Source organism: Mytilus californianus, unplaced genomic scaffold (genome assembly GCF_021869535.1).
Source record: "Mytilus californianus isolate M0D057914Y unplaced genomic scaffold, xbMytCali1.0.p SCAF_4, whole genome shotgun sequence".
Classification (NCBI taxonomy): domain Eukaryota; kingdom Metazoa; phylum Mollusca; class Bivalvia; order Mytilida; family Mytilidae; genus Mytilus; species Mytilus californianus.
The window spans coordinates 122861650-122881104 of record NW_026262690.1 but is presented as its reverse complement, the minus strand read 5'-3'; the positions used below and the strand labels follow the sequence as shown (position 1 = coordinate 122881104).

Here is a 19455-nt window from a genome sequence, read left to right as displayed (position 1 = left end):
AGTCTGCATTTCTGACATGACTGGACAATGACACAGACAAGGTCAGTGCAGAACAAGAGATATAAATAAACAAGAGCTTGACATATGTTACCAACACTTGTCTTTTGTTGATAAATGTATGTTGACCTCTTCTCTTTTCTAATTTAATTGTGCAAGTCTCAACCACTAACTTTTCCTGCTATTCATATTAAAATACAAAAGTAAGACTTTTCACATTTCAACATTTAATTTGATATTTCTACTTTCTGTTTAGTTATTACAACTGTCTTTTACTTAAGTACGCATAACTGCATATATCTTGTAAATGAAGACTAGCAAAAAAGGTATGGACAGATTTCATGGAATGATCAGACTCATAAAAACCTGATATATTTCTGGCTTAAAGTATACATCTCAATCAAGCATAAAAGGGACAATCACTTGAAGTTATAGTTTATAATGCCAATCTCAAATTCTAAGTTTAATTAATTAAAAAAGTATACATTCAGTACATCTTAAACTTGTTTGCATCATCTATACACAAAAAATTTAAAAAGAAATACTTATTATTTGTGAAATATTTATCTGAATTGTAATTGGTTCTCTTGCCTATGAATAATGATCAGGGTTACTGGAAAAACAATTGGCCTGCATTTTTAATTTTGTCTTTTTTTTTACCCCTTTAACTGTTTTGCATTAAATTGTTGTCACAATATACATAAGATGGTCTGGATGAAGTTTACAGAATATAGAATAATAGACCAATATTGCAGATAAATGGAACAAAAATAAAGTATAGAGAACATAGGCCAAAAAAATCAAAATAGAGAACAATGGGCAAAAATTATTAACAATAGAGAAATATTAACTAATGCATTAAAGAATACAGAAATGCCCCATCCAGACCCTTAAATGAGTTAATATATAGTTTTAGTTCACTCTGACACAAAAATTGTATTCTGTAAAGTGTCTTAAGTCAATGTTTTTCATATTTTCAAAATATTGGTACATTTTTCATTGAACATTTAAAAGTTTCTTCATAAGTTTTAACATTTTTATCATCATATACATGAATACACATACTGCCTGCAATAACTAAAATAACTTACATATATTTGTATGAAAATGATGAAAAACATAAATTCAATATACTGTAGATTCTTAATCATATGTTGTTTTATTTTTCTGTTTCAGTTATGAATATTTAATCTGACTCTGATAAATGAATATATATAAATAATAATAAGTTATAATACATTTATCATAAAAAAATAGAGCAAAACTTCTAAACTCTATAAACGTTAATAAATAAACTGACTAGTCTATCCATCTGAACACTAGTTTTAAGTATTATTATTGTAGCACTTTTATGTATAAACTTCTATATCATATGCTGTTCTTTTTATTAGTTCTAAACATAATTATTTCTAAAGAGGAAATAACAAATCATGCACTCTATTTAGCATTCATATTCTGAAGCATCCTGGGTAATATTTTCAAAAAAAATTGTAAAGGTTTCCACGGAACCTGTTGTTTCACTTGCAATTGCTGCTGTCAGTGTACAATTGTAATGTTAATTGCCAAAAAACTAAGTAGATTTATAAGTAAAATACAGGAATAATTCCATCAAATGTTGACCAAGTTATTGATATCTAACAAAAGTTTATTACTGAACCTAAATGTTGATACTGACACCAATGCAGACGACAGAGTGTAGGATCACTAGGTCTCTATTCTGCGACAAAATGTTGCAGACCAGACAAAATGTTAATCAAAAACTTGTACATGTTGTAAAAGGTTATCAGTATCCTAAACAATGGATTTTTTTTTAACCTGAAACCCTTCCTGCTTGAGCTATTTCATAGAGGCTCAATATACATTCCCCATGACATGCTCAAATTAAAAACAAATATCCCAAGATATCAATTCCAAAACAAAAACAAATGCATAACCCTTTTTGAAAAAAAACATAGTTTGGGGGGGGGGGGGGGGGGGTCAGTTTTAACATACAAATTTGGCGACAGACTTTGGCTGGGGTTAAAATTGCACTCCATTGATGTATCTGACATTCCAAAAATGTGACCCATACCTTTATATAAGAAGAGCTGACTACACCCCTTCCCCACTGTGGAAAAAACATACTTTATAATTTTTGAATAACATTATTTATAAAACACAACAATTACTCCAACAAATGAATACATATTTCAGATTTTTTTCTAGAATTAAAAAATGATACAAAAAAAGAAATGGAAAAAATAAAATAAAATTATTGAAAAATAACAATGAAAAAACAACAAACAACAATACCTGATATCTAAATTGCACAATGATCATATTTACTGGCTTACAATGAAAATACCCAGAATGCAATGTAACATTCAAACAAAGCAACAAAGTACCCATAACTATGTGTTAACATTCAGATCATCAATAAAACTTTAAGATTACAATAATTACATTTATGCTTAGCAACAAGATGCTAATATTCAAAGCTTACTTTCATAGAAAGTAACCAATTACACTAAACCCAATTCCAACATCTACACAAAGCAATTCAAAAACACTTGTTTTAATACATACAGTTAACATTTATTCACAGCACAAACAAGATAGTTATCTCATTATTTACAAACTCTTAATAAATAAGTCACATAATTTTAGATAGCTTTGATATATCCATTGGCATATCATGTTAAATTCATAGACTTTTTAGAGCTAATTTCCTAATGCATGCAGAGCAAGGGTTTGGTTAGCTTGCTTGCTTTGTTTGTATATTGTACAATTGTAATTGGGATAACGTCCAATCAAATTTAAATATAATATATACAGGTTTAACTTTGCCTATATATATTGTCTGAAGATGTCAATCTTAATTACAAAGCTTGGGTAAACGTTTATACAAATAAAGCAAGCAAGCCAACCAAAGTTTTTCTTTACAAGCATTAGGAAATTAGATCTAATCTCATTTGGTAAAAGTATTTTATAAGACAATATAAGTCTTATTGATTTTGAGGTCAAGGTGAGAATTAAAACTCAGAGATTGAGTTTAATATCCTTTGCAATGTGTTGAAGTAACAACCTATATCCTTATGAAAGAGATGAGTATAGATCAAGAGGACATTAGTGAACTTGTAAAGAGTTCCATAGAACCCTGTGTCTCACCTGGGATTGCTGCTGTCAGTATAAAAGTGTAATGTTGACTGCCAAAAACTAGGTGAATTTATTGATATATACCAGTAAATAAGGATAAATATAAAAAAAACGTTCAATTTGTTTTACAGATGCTATTTTTTATTAAGAAAAGCTTCTGTCCAAGTAAAGTAACACACTCTAATCTAATCTTTTTTTTTATCACGTTTCATAACATTCCATAAAATTTTCATAAAGCCATTGATGTTTAAAAAATCCTCAGCCACAGACTGAAAATAAATATTGACGAAAACTAACAGAATTGCTATATACCCTTTCCTTTGCAAGGCTCTACAAAAATCTGTATTGGAAGTAGGAGTGCTTTTTAAAAACTAAGAACAAATTTCTTTTCTTTTTATTTTTACCAGAATTTCCCGTAAAATTTTATTTTTTTAACAGGAATATAATACAGTACGTGACAAACAGGGAAATTAACAGTTTTCACAGGGTGTACAAGACTTTCAATGTTACAGGGTGTACAAGTTTATAGATGAAAATGTAAATATTAACATTGTTCACAGGGTTTTAAAGTTTCAAGACTTACATTTTCCATACGGTGTACAAGAGTTAAGATGTACATTGTTCACAGGGAAACCAAATGCCATGACTAACATTTTCCCAAGGAGTACAAAAGTTAAGAGGTATATTGTTCACAGGGAATACAAATGCCAAGACTCGCATTCCTTCAGATGTGTTAAATACTATTGCAGAGAAATATTAATTATTTAAATCATAAGAAATGTCAATGAATTTTAATGTTAACGTTTTTATATAAATGAATACTATTCATTGTATTATGCATCAACAATTCATATCTGAGACAGATAAATGTCTTTAAACGTGATGACTTTAAGCTTAAATGCTATCTATTGCTTACAGCTTAAAATACATTTTCTATTACTGATACATGGTTATGTAACTAGCTTTCATACTATATGAAATTGCACCATTAAATGTTATGATGAAATGACATGGCGTGACCCTTAATTATTTCAAATTTGTCATTCTGTGATAAGAAACATTTAAACATTTTCAACACTTAGAGTCATACAAATAGGAACTTCAAAACTCATGTGGTCAGAGCAATGAACAAAAGAGGGATGACTATAGTATGAAGTTTTTGGTCAATAGTATGAAGTCTATATGTTGAGTTTCATTCCATTTTTTTTGTTAACTGTGTGATGTTTGGTTTGGCAACTTGTTCAATGGACTGAGACTTGAGGATTGATTGATTGATTGATCAATTGATGGTGTTTAACGCCACTTTCAGCACTGTTGTGCTATTTTGTGACGGTCATTTTTTTTTACTTGTGGAGGAAGCCGGAGTCCCCAGAGAGAATCACAAAACTTCAGTAGCAAAACTGACAATCCTAGTCAATTATGATTGGAGTCAAGCGCACCTGCCACTTGCCAGATGCAAACTCACAACCTCAGTGTTGACGGGCTAGTGACACATATACAGTAGTTCGACTACTTAGATCACTCGATCACCGAGGCCCACGAGAGAGAAAGGACAAATCACTATAGCTACTCACATAAGAAGATATAAATAGTTCTTGATTTTGAAACTACACAAACAAGTTATAGACATTTTATAAAGAGTCTCTCAATGCGGACATATAAGACAGGTGATTTATAATCAATTTTTTCAATGTTTTTTTAAGGAATATTATGCATTTAAAAATATTTAAAATATAACATACCATTAAGAGCAATGTGTTTACCCTGGCAAACAATATAAAAATATATCTGTATGATATACTGTACTATACTGATACACCTTATCGCTATTCCCGCTTGACCCGAGAATCTGTCCCGCTTGAACTTTTGACGTCATACAACAATCACTTTTCCATTGTGGCGTCAGATATTTTCTATTATCATGATTATGACGTCAACATTTTACGGGAACTTTTGTGATGTCCAGTAATGGCGGACAAATAGCGATAAGGTGTATTAGAAAAAGCACAATTACTATGACAATACTAAAAAATGTTCTCATGTAGTACCAATTGTTACAGATTCTTTGATTTAATTTTTCTACCAAATAGAAATAAATGTTTCCATCAATTTGTTTGTGCAAGATCTGAAGTCACAACACAATGACCTGCGTGGATGTATTTTTTTCTCTCCACAAATTACAAAACTTGTTGTTCACAAATATTAGTACTTGATAATATTATAATTCATTGTCATAACATTGAAGAAAAACTTACTTCTAAGAAAGTGAAAAATATGACAAGTAATAGATGGTATTTAACAAATACATGTAAGTTACAATAAGATATGAATGAAAATCACAACGTAATGTATTAAATCACTGACAATGTGTACAAAATAAGAACTAAGACAATAGATTGGCTGACATAAAAATGGCGGGAAGAATCTCATTGGGCAAGAGACAGCTACATTAAAAGCGTCAAATCAATTGATTGATTGATTGTTGGTGTTTTAGTGCCACTTTGATCACTATTGGCTATATCATGGCGGTCAGAGGAAGAAGCCGCAATGCCAGGAGAGAACCACAACCTTCAGCAGGAAAACCGAAAATTCTAGTCAATAAGGATTGGAGTACAAAGGACCTGCTATGTGCAGGGTTCAAACTCACAACCTCAGTGTTGATAAACTAGTGATACAGTAAATCAATCTCTCAGACCATTCTGCCACTGAGGCCACCTCAAACCATATTGAAGAAATAAATAAATTTTAAAATTCTGATTTCATTATCCTCCTGTTTTAAAATTGCATTGATTGTGAGCTAACAACTGAATATTCTTTAATATCTTCATCAAAGTCTAACTTGGGAAGTAATTAATTTTCCCTTTTCCAACTGTGTTCCTATTTCAGAATTTTTTGCAAAGGGAAACATGGTAGGATTAAATGTATCCCTGCCTATACAGAGCAAGTGGAATGAAGAGAGAGAGTTGTCTGATTATTCAGTGTTGTCCTGGAATATCAACTTAATAAATGGAGGATCCAATAATGGCGTCGCACAGAATGGACAAACTGTCTGGAAACCTTGACAACCATGAGGGACAGGAACTTGTGACCAGTATCTGAAACAAACACAATAAATACATAATCAATGTTTACCTCAAGACATTTTTGGATAGCAGCCTAGAAACTAAATGAATATTTTTTGTGTATCAAACTTATGAATTGTGCTTGGTATATTTATCACTATTCCTTGCTTCTTTTTTTGTGTGACATATTTATATAATTAAGTATCATTCATAAAAAGGGATTTTTTAGGCAGGAAATGAATATAGAAGATTTTTGTTAAATAACTTTGCAGGAGAACTGTATGAATGAGCAAATAATTCTGGTGAACATGGGACACAGATGATGCCCTCGCTTGCATATTACGTTATAAAGGGGCATCACTCGAGAACGGTAAAAGTAAAGCCACTCAAATTTGAACTTGATCTGTGTGTTGTGGAAATATTAAAGCATTGTGTACAAGTTTCGTAACATTTTTGGGATGTACGTACAGACAGAGGGACAAGGGAACACTTAATGCCCATCTGGTGACAGCAATAACTACACTGAAGTCCCTGTTCACTGTTATTGGGCTGGTTAACTTTTTGGACTGAAGAAGGTATAAGACTGCGCTAATCATTGAACAGCAGTATAAAATTGACAGCGATAGTTTTTGGACTGCAGTAGTAATACCACTTGGGTAATTTTTGGACTGCAGTAGTAATATCACTAAGGTAATTTTTGGAGTGCAGTAGTAATATGACCTGTAATTTTTGGACTGCAGTAGTAATACCACTTGGGTAATTTTTGGACTGCAGTAGTAATATCACTTGGGTAATTTTTGGACTGCAGTAGTAATATCACTTTGGTAATTTTTGGACTGCAGTAGTAATATCACTTAGGTAATTTTTGGACTGCAGTAGTGGTAATTTTTGGACTGCAGTAGTAATATCACTTAGGTAATTTTTGGACTGCAGTAGTAATATCACTAGGGTAATTTTTGGACTGCAGTAGAAATCTAACTAAGGTAGTTATACTTATGTGTTAATTGGATAGGGGTAGCTGTTTGAATGCAGTGGGTTTAAACTGCAATAGTCATAAGACTGTGGTAATTACTGAACTGTGTATATGCACAGTACAAGGGTAACATAATATATAATCTGTCAATGGAGATGTATGTGTATTTCAGCAGTGAACATTCTCATGTGTTGTTTTTAAATTCAGCATATCATTTTTATTTGATAGTCAATTAGAGAGTTCATCAGAGATTATGTCTCGTTGTTATTGTGTATATATATATATGCAGACTTTAAATAAAATTTACTTTCTCACTCCAATGTATCTCAATTACTGATTTATATATCAAGACCGTTTGGTCAGTATCTTTTCAATCTATTTACTTACTTTGCAGTGTTTTTAGATGACATGTGACCACATGGATTAAAGCAATGAGTAGGAAGGTCAGAATCTACATACACACTTAGTTCACATCCCATCTTTAATTTTATAAATGGACCATCCTACAATAGTAATTACAGATTACATGACATCATCAATGGAAAATCCTGAAATTACATTCCAAAAAAATTGTAAAGGGTTCCTGTGTCTTGCCTATGATTGCTACTGTTAGTGTCAAAGTGTAATGTTGATTGTGAAAAACTCTCTTTTTTTTCAATTTAGATGCCATTTCTTGATCTTGAAGAAACTTCTGTTTCAAGTTTATTAAAATTCCATGAAGGTATGACAAAATTATTAATATCTGAAAAACTTTAACCTTAGACTGTAATTCAATGGAAACTGTAAATAATATAAGTCCATTTATCTGCAAAATACCAAAAAATGAAGAAGATATTCAATAGAAAATTCTGGATACTTTCTTTTGATCATAAAAAAGCTTTTGTCCGGGTTTCATAAAATTTCATGTAGGTTTTACAAAGTTACTGATGCCTAAAAATATTTCAACACAAGACTGAATCTAAATGTTGACATCGCAGACCTAGATGGCTTGAAAAAATTAAACAGACCTGAATTTATACATTTGAAATTTTTATCAACATTAAGATTTTAGCATTAAGACATACAAAACACACAGAGAAAGTCTGTATTCAAAACAGTAGAACCACATATAGAAACATATTAGCAACAGAGATAACTTGCTCAAAGTCTAATTTGTAAATAAAAACATCTCAAAACTGATAGCATACACAAAATTTATATAATCATAAATAATTTAATTTTAGATGTACCACGTCTTCTGGTTGGCTGAAAGTTTTTTGTCTATCAGCTCATAGACTACGTGAGTTATTCAGTGTGCACCACATTTTTGAGGTTATTTCTTCATAGACAGAAAAAATAATACAGTCATTCCTTAAATGACTTCAAAAATAAAATTTGTCAGGAAGAAAATAATTTAAATTTGCAACTCTACTGGCCATGGTTCAGACCTTTTAATAACAGACATTGTTGTTAGAATGTCTAACTTTTCTCTATGCCATTATTTTACATTTGACGACCTACTCCTAGAAACAAATTGAATATATGTAGGAAATTTAATATACACCCTGTATACAACAATACCTTAAATATCTCTTACAAAAACTTGACAGAAGAAATGACTCTATAAGTTTAATTTCTGGTAAAATAGCAACGGGGACAAAAAAGGAGACAATAACAAGGGAGGGAAGTTGAAGAAAGAAACAAATCATTTTACAAGTAAACCATAAACATACCATTAGACAAAGAGGACAGGTCCTACTATCATCTTTCTGTCCCCATTCATGTTGGCCATGGACATGACCACATTTGAGATAAACATATGGTTGTTTATCTGCAGCACCCAATGTTCCTTTACTTGGTAAAACAAGAGTCATTAAACCTACAGGACACTGAGGACGGCCAGCGTTTATAGTCTCCACTAGGTTTTCAAACTCGTGTTCGCTCTGAAAAAAGTATAAAATTGTAAATACATCTACAAAAAGTATGTACGGCCTTGACAAGGTTTTCAAAATCAATTTTCATTTAATTTAAAAACACACTTCCAATTTAATAATTTCTATATTGTTAAAATATAGCAGTGTTTCCTACAGGAGGTCTTGGCAGTATTTTACATGTTGCTGCACTCACTTGACAACCTGCCCTTTTTGATAGACAATGATGGTGCTATGCCCCTTTTTGTTTTCTAAGGGGACTATGATTAATCTTCTACTATGACTATTAAAGTTATCTATAATGCAAAACCACTTCATTTAAAACCTTATAAGCAAAAAGACACGGTGGACTACACATACAAATACAGGTTTTATCACAATGTAGACCAATAATTTTACCTGTTCCATTAGTCCCTGCATTTGACATTAACATACAGATTTATCATACAGGTGGACATCACTGTAGACGTTCAAAATTATGGTCATGCTTCAGTTGTTGATTCAGAAATACTTTTTAAAGATAAACTGTCATAAAAATACTAACCGGTGATGCAACCAACCCCATGGCAGATCTCCAGAGTAATGTAGCTCCACAAAGATCAATGAGAGTACCGTCATATAATATATTATCTTCTTCAGTAATCTATTAACAGTTATACATAGCTATGTAATTCAAATCTTAATAGCAATGGTATATGCATACTTGCATAAATTCTGTGTGGATGCATTTATTAAAATTTACAGTATTTACGACTTCTTACAATTTTCAGTACAGCAGCAAAAACAGCTACGGGGTTGAAGGAGATGTGATACAGAAAGACTTTTCCATTTTATAAGCACACTGAGAACTACTTTTGTTTATATCTTTGTGTTGTTGTTATATGAAGAACAAGATGTTCATGAAAGATTTTGGATTGTTTCTGTTAAGGATGTTCGCTTGTCATGTTTTTGAATTTTTGTCAGATTTTCGGAATCCTCTGATTTTATCCATTTGAATGCCTTAAAAAATTTTGCCCGCTTACCCCTACTTTTCTTTTCATAACTATATTACATATAGTTTAAACAAGAGTGGACACACTGAAATGTCTCGCCTGTTTTAGTGTTCATAATTGAATTTATGTTGAAAGTAAAAAAAATAAGTTTATATAAGCTTTACATTAAATTAACATTTTAATGATGAATGAACATGAAGTCAAGGTGAGATAAACCCTATCAGACAAACATGTAGGCCGTACAATCATTCCATACACCAAATTTATTTAACATATATTGCCTAAAGTATCTTAGAAACAAACCGCATTGAGGAAACTGAACTTTGACCAATGAACCATAAAATGAGGTCAAGGTAAGATGACACCTGTCAGACAGACATATACACATAACATTCATTCCATACAGAAAATTTTATGAACTTATCACTTATCTGCCAGTTGGAAATGTGAACCTTACGATCATTCTATACACCAAATATAGAAGACCTATTGGTGATAGAATTTGAGATATGGACTTTATCATGAAAACTAAATCTTGTTCACTGATCCATTAAATGATGTCAAGGTCAAATGAAATATGTCTGACAGATATGTGAACCATGCAAGGTACGCACATGCCAAATAAAGTTATCATTTTACTCATAATAATTGAGAAAATCACATTACAAAAACCATACAGTTTTTTTTCCAAGTAGTTGCTGGACCAAGAAAATGAGGTCAAGGACAATGGACATATGACTGACAGAAACTTTGTCACATAAGGCATTAGAAATATTAAGCTGTAAGTAATGAGATAATGACGCTGCTGCTGCCGATGCCCCTGCCAACGCTGCTGCTGCCGCCCCTGCCACCGCCCCTGCCACCGCCCCTGCCGAAGATCACTATCATAGTGTCTTCATACTACTTTTGGCTAATAAATCACAGGCAAATATAGTAACAACATTTGAGTAAATAAAATCTCATTATACAAATTTTTTTTTTGAAACATTAAGTCAAATGACTACTAAAAGCAAACTTTGAAATTTCTTATGAAATAATTTTTCATCTAGATTTAAGGTTCATCAGAAGGGATTGACAAATATGGCCATTTTTTTTTTATTTCCTCTTGAGTACAGACAAACCTGTGCACAAGGAAAAGTTTTAAGGCATTGCAGAAACTGGATAAATATTTGTCAATTCCTTGAGATGAACCTGAAAGACCCCCCCACCCCAAAAAAAAAAAAACCTAAAATTATCTTCAATCTTTGATCAAAATATTGTAAAAAGTCATATTTTCATATTATCTATTTATCTATTTATGTTGCTATGCTAAAATATTTTTTACTTATCTCAATACTTATCTTATTTCATATGTATCAAAAATCAGTAAATGTGATTCTGTTGTGCAAACAAAATTTCAAAAGTTCTTCAATCTGTACATATTCAGCCAATTAATCTTTATGAAGGGACTGGAGTGAACTGTATTCTATGTTAAACATTCATGCATGAGTGACCTTATTTTAACATTTTCACACCTTCCAATGTTTTTGTTAATCACGGTTTAGTAATGATCCCTTAAAAGTTTTTATTATTTATTTTCATTATTAGTGTTATTTAAAGATTTTTATAAAATAATCTATTTCAATGTAAGTAATCAGCAGTTAAATAATAAAATACATTCCATACACCAAATATAGTTGACCTATTACTTATAGCATCTGAGAAGAAGACCAAACAACAGAAACTTAACATTGACCAATGAACCATGAAAATAAGCTCAAGGTCAGATGAAACCTATCAGACAGACGTGCACACCTTACAATCATTCCATACACCACATATAGTTGACCTATAACCTATAGTATCTGAGGAGAGGACCAAACAAGAGCAACTTAACATTGACCAATGAACCATGAAAATGAGGTCAAGGACAAATGACACCTGCCAGACAGACATGTACACCTTACAATCATTCCATACACCAAATATAGTTGACCTATTGCTTATAGTATTAGAAAAACAGACCAAAACACAAAAACTTAACAATGACCAATGAACCATGAAAATGAGGTCAAGGACAAATGACACCTGCCAGTCAGACATGTACACCTTACAATCATTCCATACACCAAATATAGTTGACCTATTGCTTATAGTATTAGAAAAACAGACCAAAACACAAAAACTTAACATTGACCAATGAACCATGAAAATAGGTCAAGGACAAATGACACCTGCCAGACAGACATGTACACCTTACAATCATTCCATACACCAAATATAGTTGACCAATGGCTTATAGTATTAGAAAAACAGACCAAAACACAAAAACTTAACATTGACCAATGAACCGTGAAAATGAGGTCAAGGTCAGATGAAACCTGCCAGACTGACATGTATCCCTTATAATCATTCCATACACCACATATAGCTGACCTACTGCTTGTAGTATCTGAGAAACGGACCTAATCACGTAACTTTAACCTTGATCACTGATCCATGAAATGAGGCTGAGGTCAGGTGAACCCTGTCTGATGGACATGTAGACGTTGCAAGGAACCCATATACCAAATATAGTTATCCTATTACTCATAATAAGTGAGAAATTTACATAACAAAAAAACTAAACTTTTTTTTCAAGCAGTTGCTGAACCATGAAAATAAGGTCAAGGACATTGGACATATGACAGACGGAAAGTTCGTAACATAAGGTATCTGCATACAAAGTATGAAGCATCCAGGTCTTCTACCTTCTGAAATATAAAGCTTTATACAAATAGTTTACGCCGCCGTCGTCGCCGCCGCCGCCGGATAGTACTACCTATGTCTCACTTTCTGCGACTTTCGTCGCAGGCGAGACAAAAACCATATTTGAAAATCCTATAAAATCCTTGTTATTTTTTCATAATTTTCAAAAGGAAAAGGGTGCCAATGTTAAATGTATGAAAAGTCTAGAGAGAATTACATCCCGCCAAATTTTCAATGGCTTATATCTCGAAAAACAAGCACACAGACCCTTAATTTTTTTCTACTTTTTTAATTCCTTTATTTATATACTATCAATTTATAACAGTCTTTTAAAAAGCTTGTTATTTTAATACAGAGTAGCAAACATCCTTAAGTTTATTTCACTCTGGATGATTTAGAGTTTGTATAGATATTGCTCTATTGTTGAAGCTTTTCACTCTGGATGATTTAGAGTTTGTATAGATATTGCTCTATTGTTGAAGACTGTGTTGGTCTGTAAAGATGTTTGTTTCTGTCTCACATCTTTTATTCATGCCTTTTGATTGAATATACTTGTGTGCATAAAGGTCATTCACTATCATTTGGCTCTTGCAAAAAAAAATTTAAATTTATTTATCATTCCAAAAATCAATTCATTTTACTATTTTCCAAGCAATTACCCATTGTTTAATCTCCTTGCTAAACAATTAAACACAATTTTTTCATGTACTGTCTTTTGGTCATAAAAATGCTCCTGTTCAAATTTCAGAAATTGCATGAAGGTTTGACAAAGTTATTGATGTCTAAAAAAAACTTTAACCATAGACTATAACATAAACATTGACGCTGCCAACAAAGACAGAATGAAGTATCGCGATATCATATTTCCACTACATAAATGTTGTAGGCATGACAAAAAAGTTCTCATCCTCTTCAAATACTTAAATTTTAAAATACCAAATAATTTGTAATTTTTTTTTATTTGATAACAATACTGATCTAAAATTTTCCCAAAAAATATTATTCATTCTAACTTGTTTGTGTGCGTCTGCAACTAGTTTTATTCATTACTCTTGATGAAGAGTGTCAATTTCTAACCTGATTACTCTTTAAAGGAGCCGATCTTGACTCTCTGAGTGGATACACAGCACCACCAACAGATATCTCCCTCCACACACCAGGGGAGGCAATGGCATTAAACCCACCATGAGGCTTCATAATAAATACACCATTTGTTGTTAAGCCGTCTATCTGTTCTCCCAAGTACCACTTTACTGCTTTTTCCTGAAATTGAGTATGATGAGTACATTAGGGCTATTCAAATATTTATTGGATGGAGAGTATGGGTGGAATTAAAAATTCATTAAATATGAGTGCTTGCACTTTCCTTAGAATTTTGTAAGAATTATTATTTTAAATGAAATCTTCTAAGGCCAAACTTTTTTTCAGTTTTATATATTGTATTTTTTGTTCCTTATTCTAATCTTACTTATAATCAAATTTACGTGAGATTGTCTAAAATTTGTAGCAGTGATATCTTTAACTTACAAGTGTTAGATATTCAAGGTCTTTTTACATGATCCCACCAAAGTGATATCTTTAACTTACAAGTGTTAGATATTCAAGGTCTTTTTACATGATCCCACCAAAGTGATATCTTTAACTTACAAGTGTTAGATATTCAAGGTCTTTTTACATGATCCCACCAAAGTGATATCTTTAACTTACAAGTGTTAGATATTCAAGGTCTTTTTACATGATCCCACCAAAGTGATATCTTTAACTTACAAGTGTTAGATATTCAAGGTCTTTTTACATGATCCCATCAAACTGATATCTTTAACTTACACGTGTTAGATATTCAAGGTCTTTTTACATGATCCCACCAAAGTGATATCTTTAACTTACAAGTGTTAGATATTCAAGGTCTTTTTACATGATCCCATCAAACTGATATCTTTAACTTACAAGTGTTAGATATTCAAGGTCTTTTTACATGATCCCACCAAAGTGATATCTTTAACTTACAAGTGTTAGATATTCAAGGTCTTTTTACATGATCCCACCAAAGTGATATCTTTAACTTACAAGTGTTAGATATTCAAGGTCTTTTTACATGATCCCACCAAAGTGATATCTTTAACTTAAAAGTGTTAGATATTCAAGGTCATTTTACATGATCCCCCCAGGCTCTACTCTGGCAAATACAGAACTTATTAACCTTGTAGAAGCCATAACATCAGCTGGGGCAACAGAATATTAATGTATGTGTATAGATTATCTGATGGTACACATTGATATATTACAATATCTATCCATAGAAAACCCAATAATCTGTTTATCGTTCTATCACTGGTCATTTCCCCTACCTTAGTTATATGCTTGAAGAAAGTAAGCTTGATAACATCTCATTCTGACATTGCTGATAACTTCTACTCAGATATTGTGATGTCGCTCAAAATTTCTGTTCAAATCAATGCTGTGTTACAAGAATTACGGAGCAACTGATCAGCCTGATATAGGCAAAGGGAAGGATGATAGTACAGATTTCCATGCTCACAACAACTTTTCATAGAAAAGTACTCGACCTAATATGATTCAGAAGTAAACCTACCCCTAAGAAAATATTTTTGCCAGAATCGAACCCTGCAGCATAGATTCTAGCAGTGTATGGTGGATCTCTATCAACTACAATTCTACAAGAAAACCGTGATATTGTACTCTGTGTTATATTATCTGTAGCCAGCCTCTCATTTCCAGGAATGGTATCCATGACAACAAAATCAATCGGTGTTTCTGATGATCTTCCAATCTGCAAAAGAAATATATAGTCCAGGTTAGTATCAATAATAATCATAAAGTGACCAAAACATTACATACTTTTATTCAATGTGTTTATTCTCTGATTATCAGTCAGGGGAATTACTTAAATGAGTGATTTTGTCCAGAAATGTTGGAAGTATGAGTTGTCTTTCTTTAATAATCACATATTTAAGTAGTACAAATAAATCACTAGACTAAGTGATTTAATTTTATTGTAGCTTTAAATATATAATACTAATGATCCAAGGACTAATTATGTTGCTAAAATGATCAGAACCAACATCTGTGTTTATAGGATGACCGGTCATGTACAGATGAATTATTGCATCAAAGGCATAAATCTTGCTACTTAAAAGAAGAAAAAGGTTCATTTTATTCAATTTTACTAATTAGATATAATCTAAACCTGTATGTTTAAAATTTTGGTAAAATTACAAAATCACAGAATTTATAATTTGCTACTTAAATGAGTGATTTACTTATTTCAGTAGTTCCCCTGACTGATTATAAAGAAAGAAAAGTTATTTTAGTTTTTAGAAAATTTATAAAATACATTAATTACAACTTAATAAAACTGTTTTGGTCTATTTTAAGCCTCACCTAGGGCATTATGTTTTTCCGTCTGTGCGTGCGTTCCTCCGTTTGTCCGTCTGTTTGCCGGTCTGTCCCGCTTCAGGTTAAAGTTTTTGGTCAAGGTAGTTTTTGATGAAGTTGAAGTCCAATCAACTTGAAACTTAGTACACATGTTCCCTATGATCTGATCTTTCTAATTTTAATGCCAAATTAGAGTTTTGACCCCAATTTCACGGTCCACTGAACATAGAAAATGATAGTGCGAGTGGGGCATCCGTGTACTATGGACACATTCTTGTTTTAAGTATATTGTGCAATTAGAAGTTGGTCAGGTTAACTAACACAAGATTACAAATTCATGTATTTATTGCAGTGATTTTGCTAGTGCTCGTCATTTTCGTCATTTACGAAACGGTTTTTAAAATGACGAAAGTATTCCAAATCAATTTCGTCACTTAAATTTGGAAAGAGTAAAAATATTTTCGCAAGAAATACTATAATTCTACCTGTCTTATTGTTTCTGACAAGTTTATGACCCTCAACTAATTAACATTTACAACAGGTGTTATAAGTTGTGATTACAGATAATCCGCTTATCGCCATCCGATGTGTCACTAATCCCTTAATTATTTATCAACCTCATAATTGATCATCATAATTATTTTCCCCAGTAAAATCAGTCAGTCGGCATTTCAATTTCAATATTTATCAAACGAGCACAATTTGCAGTTTGTTTGTCGTAGTTTCGTCATTTGAGTTTTCCCTCGGACAGTTCACATTTTTAATACAATATTTCTCAAACGATCACAATTTGCAGTTCGCTTGTCGTAGTTTCGTCAAATGAACGTATTTTCGTCATATTTGATATAACTTTTAATCAAAAACTTTTGACAATTTCTATTAAAAAGATAGAACTTTATTCATATCATTCAGAAATGTTTTCACGAGTCAAACAGGTGCTTCCTTTACAATGAACTGCGCATGCGCGAAAGTATTCTATGAATTTAAAGACACTAAAACGTAAAATACGAAATAATTAAGTAACAAACTAAACGAGAGTGACAAATATAGTTCTTATTTAGCCAATTTAATTTAAAAAATGATAATTTTACTGCCTTTTTTAAACACGAACCAATCCTTAGATGAATCCGGATTCATTCTGAATTTATTATCCACTTGTCACTTCCCGTTTTCATTTCATTTGGAAATCGAAAGTAAACGTGATCTATTCATGATAAATTTACAATTTAAAGTCATTAGAATTGTTCCAATAAGAATTTGTACAAATCCTTGGTTCCAACTTTATAGAATTAATTCTAAATATCGCTTTAAAACGTTTTTAAGGATAATGAGTATGAATAATGCAGTGAAATAGTCCTTACAAGTTCATTTATGCTGTGATTCCTGGTTTAAAAAAAATGGTTCCCAACTTTTGCTGGTTAGGAATGTACCCTAAAACTAACTGAAGTGAAATTGTGAACTAGATTTCTAGATCTTATATCTTAATCTTCGTATTAAAGTGCCACATCAGTCAAATCATGCAGTAACTGCCTAGTATGCCTAAGTCCTTCAAAGTCTGACAAAGATGTATAGATAGTAATATACATCCTAGATCCCTTGCTGCTACCCAAAATAAGGTTGATTTTCATCCCGCACAAAAGTGACTAAAGCCCTCAAAATCCTAGCTTAAACCCTGTATTATTGTAACAAAGTAGTTATTTTAAAGTCTAGTAGAAAACATTCAACTAACCTGAAACATATCTGTATCACCATCATGCTTGTATTCCACTATGACAGCCTGGTTTCTAGACAAGGTGTATGTCACAGAGTGCTGGTGTAAATCTTGTACTGCCTTAAATGTGAAAAAAATATGCATGTTCCAGTTGTTGAGTATGTATATAGCTATTCTACAACTATTTGTACAAGTGATCTTAATTAATGTATGGCTGGTATAATGCACTTTTGCATTTTATTTAGTTAGACATGTTAGACTTTATATAAAAAGAGAATTCAAAATTAAGTGCAACCAAAAGAATATACATTTGGAATAATTACCTCTTCATTTATATATCTCAATTACAACTACAGAAGTGTAAAATGGCTTTGTTTACAAACCAAAAGAAGACAAAGTGTATATAGACACCTACACATTGTTTTAAATCTTGTATGTTGCCCTCTAGATGTCCTTTGAGTATTTTTGTGGTTGTGTTGCTGTTTCACTGGCTCAAACACCACATATTTTATTCATGTTCTTACTAGAATTTCTTTTTATAAAACGTTTCCTCATAAATTTAGCTATGCAATATAAAAATAAAATTCCTGTTTGTTACATATAATTAACCTTTATAAAGTACATACTGTAAATTTAGAAAATTATGTGTGCATTTATTGAGATTGTTGAACTAAGAACAAAATGTGATCTAAATTATTCTCAGGAGGCTACTTTAATACTTAATTGATAGGGGGTGCCGCTGGGGTTCTGTTACACACATAATTTTCTAAAATTTTAGATTTTAAAAATGTATACCTTTTCATATATTGTGTAGGTAAAAATGTAACCGTTTCCCATATTGGTTGGGTTTTGTGTGGTGTGTTTGAAAAGTTGAATACCAGTGTCAAAAGAGCGAAATTTGTGGATAAAAACACAGCCAGGAGGACCAAGAAAATTACAGGGCTTTTCTTATGTTAACAAGTAATGGGAACTTTATTGACCTTTCATATCTTTCTGATAGTTTTCCCCACCTATTCACATATATTCAAGCTGGAAAATGTGACCTATTCCATCGGCACCTTGCACATAGATTCGTATCCCCCCTCCTTTTCAGGAAATACAAATACATGTAATGCTTGTAAAATTTAAAATTAAAATTTTTATTTTGGCTACAAATATTCAGTTGCGATTTTCACAATAATAAAACCATCACAAAAATTTCTGAATTTACAGTACACGGTTGAGGACAGTCTGAAGTCCTAAGTTTTTCTAGATGAATTCTGGCGATAGCTGGTGCTTTAGTCTAACTATGTATATAATCAATATATCTTACATAGGCATGTAAACTTGAGTGATTGATTCACTTAAAGAACCAGCTTGAGTGATCTGTTAACACCATGTGTGTACTTTAATTACCTTAGCGGAATGCGGGTTTTTAACAATATGTTTACGGAATGGTTTGACTCCATTTCCTGTCTGTCTTTTATGCAAGATAAATTTACTCTTTCTTCTTCCTTTGTCACCACTAGGTAAGTGTCCGTTGTACCTAAAATATAAATTTTAAATCAATCAT

The 19455-nt window shown here is 31.9% G+C and overlaps 1 protein-coding gene across 1 annotated transcript in view; it reads right to left on the bottom strand.

Annotated features, from left to right (window-relative positions):
* Positions 1 to 207: 207 nt before the first annotated feature.
* Positions 208 to 19455, bottom strand: part of LOC127739302 (protein pellino-like) — a 31021-nt gene continuing 11773 nt past the window's right edge. Inside the window, exons 3-10 of the mRNA XM_052250975.1 lie at positions 19299 to 19428; positions 17922 to 18023; positions 15390 to 15587; positions 13874 to 14059; positions 9622 to 9720; positions 8880 to 9089; positions 7555 to 7670; positions 208 to 6227 (exon numbers count right to left, since the gene is read on the bottom strand). Coding sequence (XP_052106935.1) covers positions 6104 to 6227; positions 7555 to 7670; positions 8880 to 9089; positions 9622 to 9720; positions 13874 to 14059; positions 15390 to 15587; positions 17922 to 18023; positions 19299 to 19428 — 1165 coding nt within the window. The 3' untranslated portion in view covers positions 208 to 6103. The remainder of the gene's footprint in view (positions 6228 to 7554; positions 7671 to 8879; positions 9090 to 9621; positions 9721 to 13873; positions 14060 to 15389; positions 15588 to 17921; positions 18024 to 19298; positions 19429 to 19455) is intronic.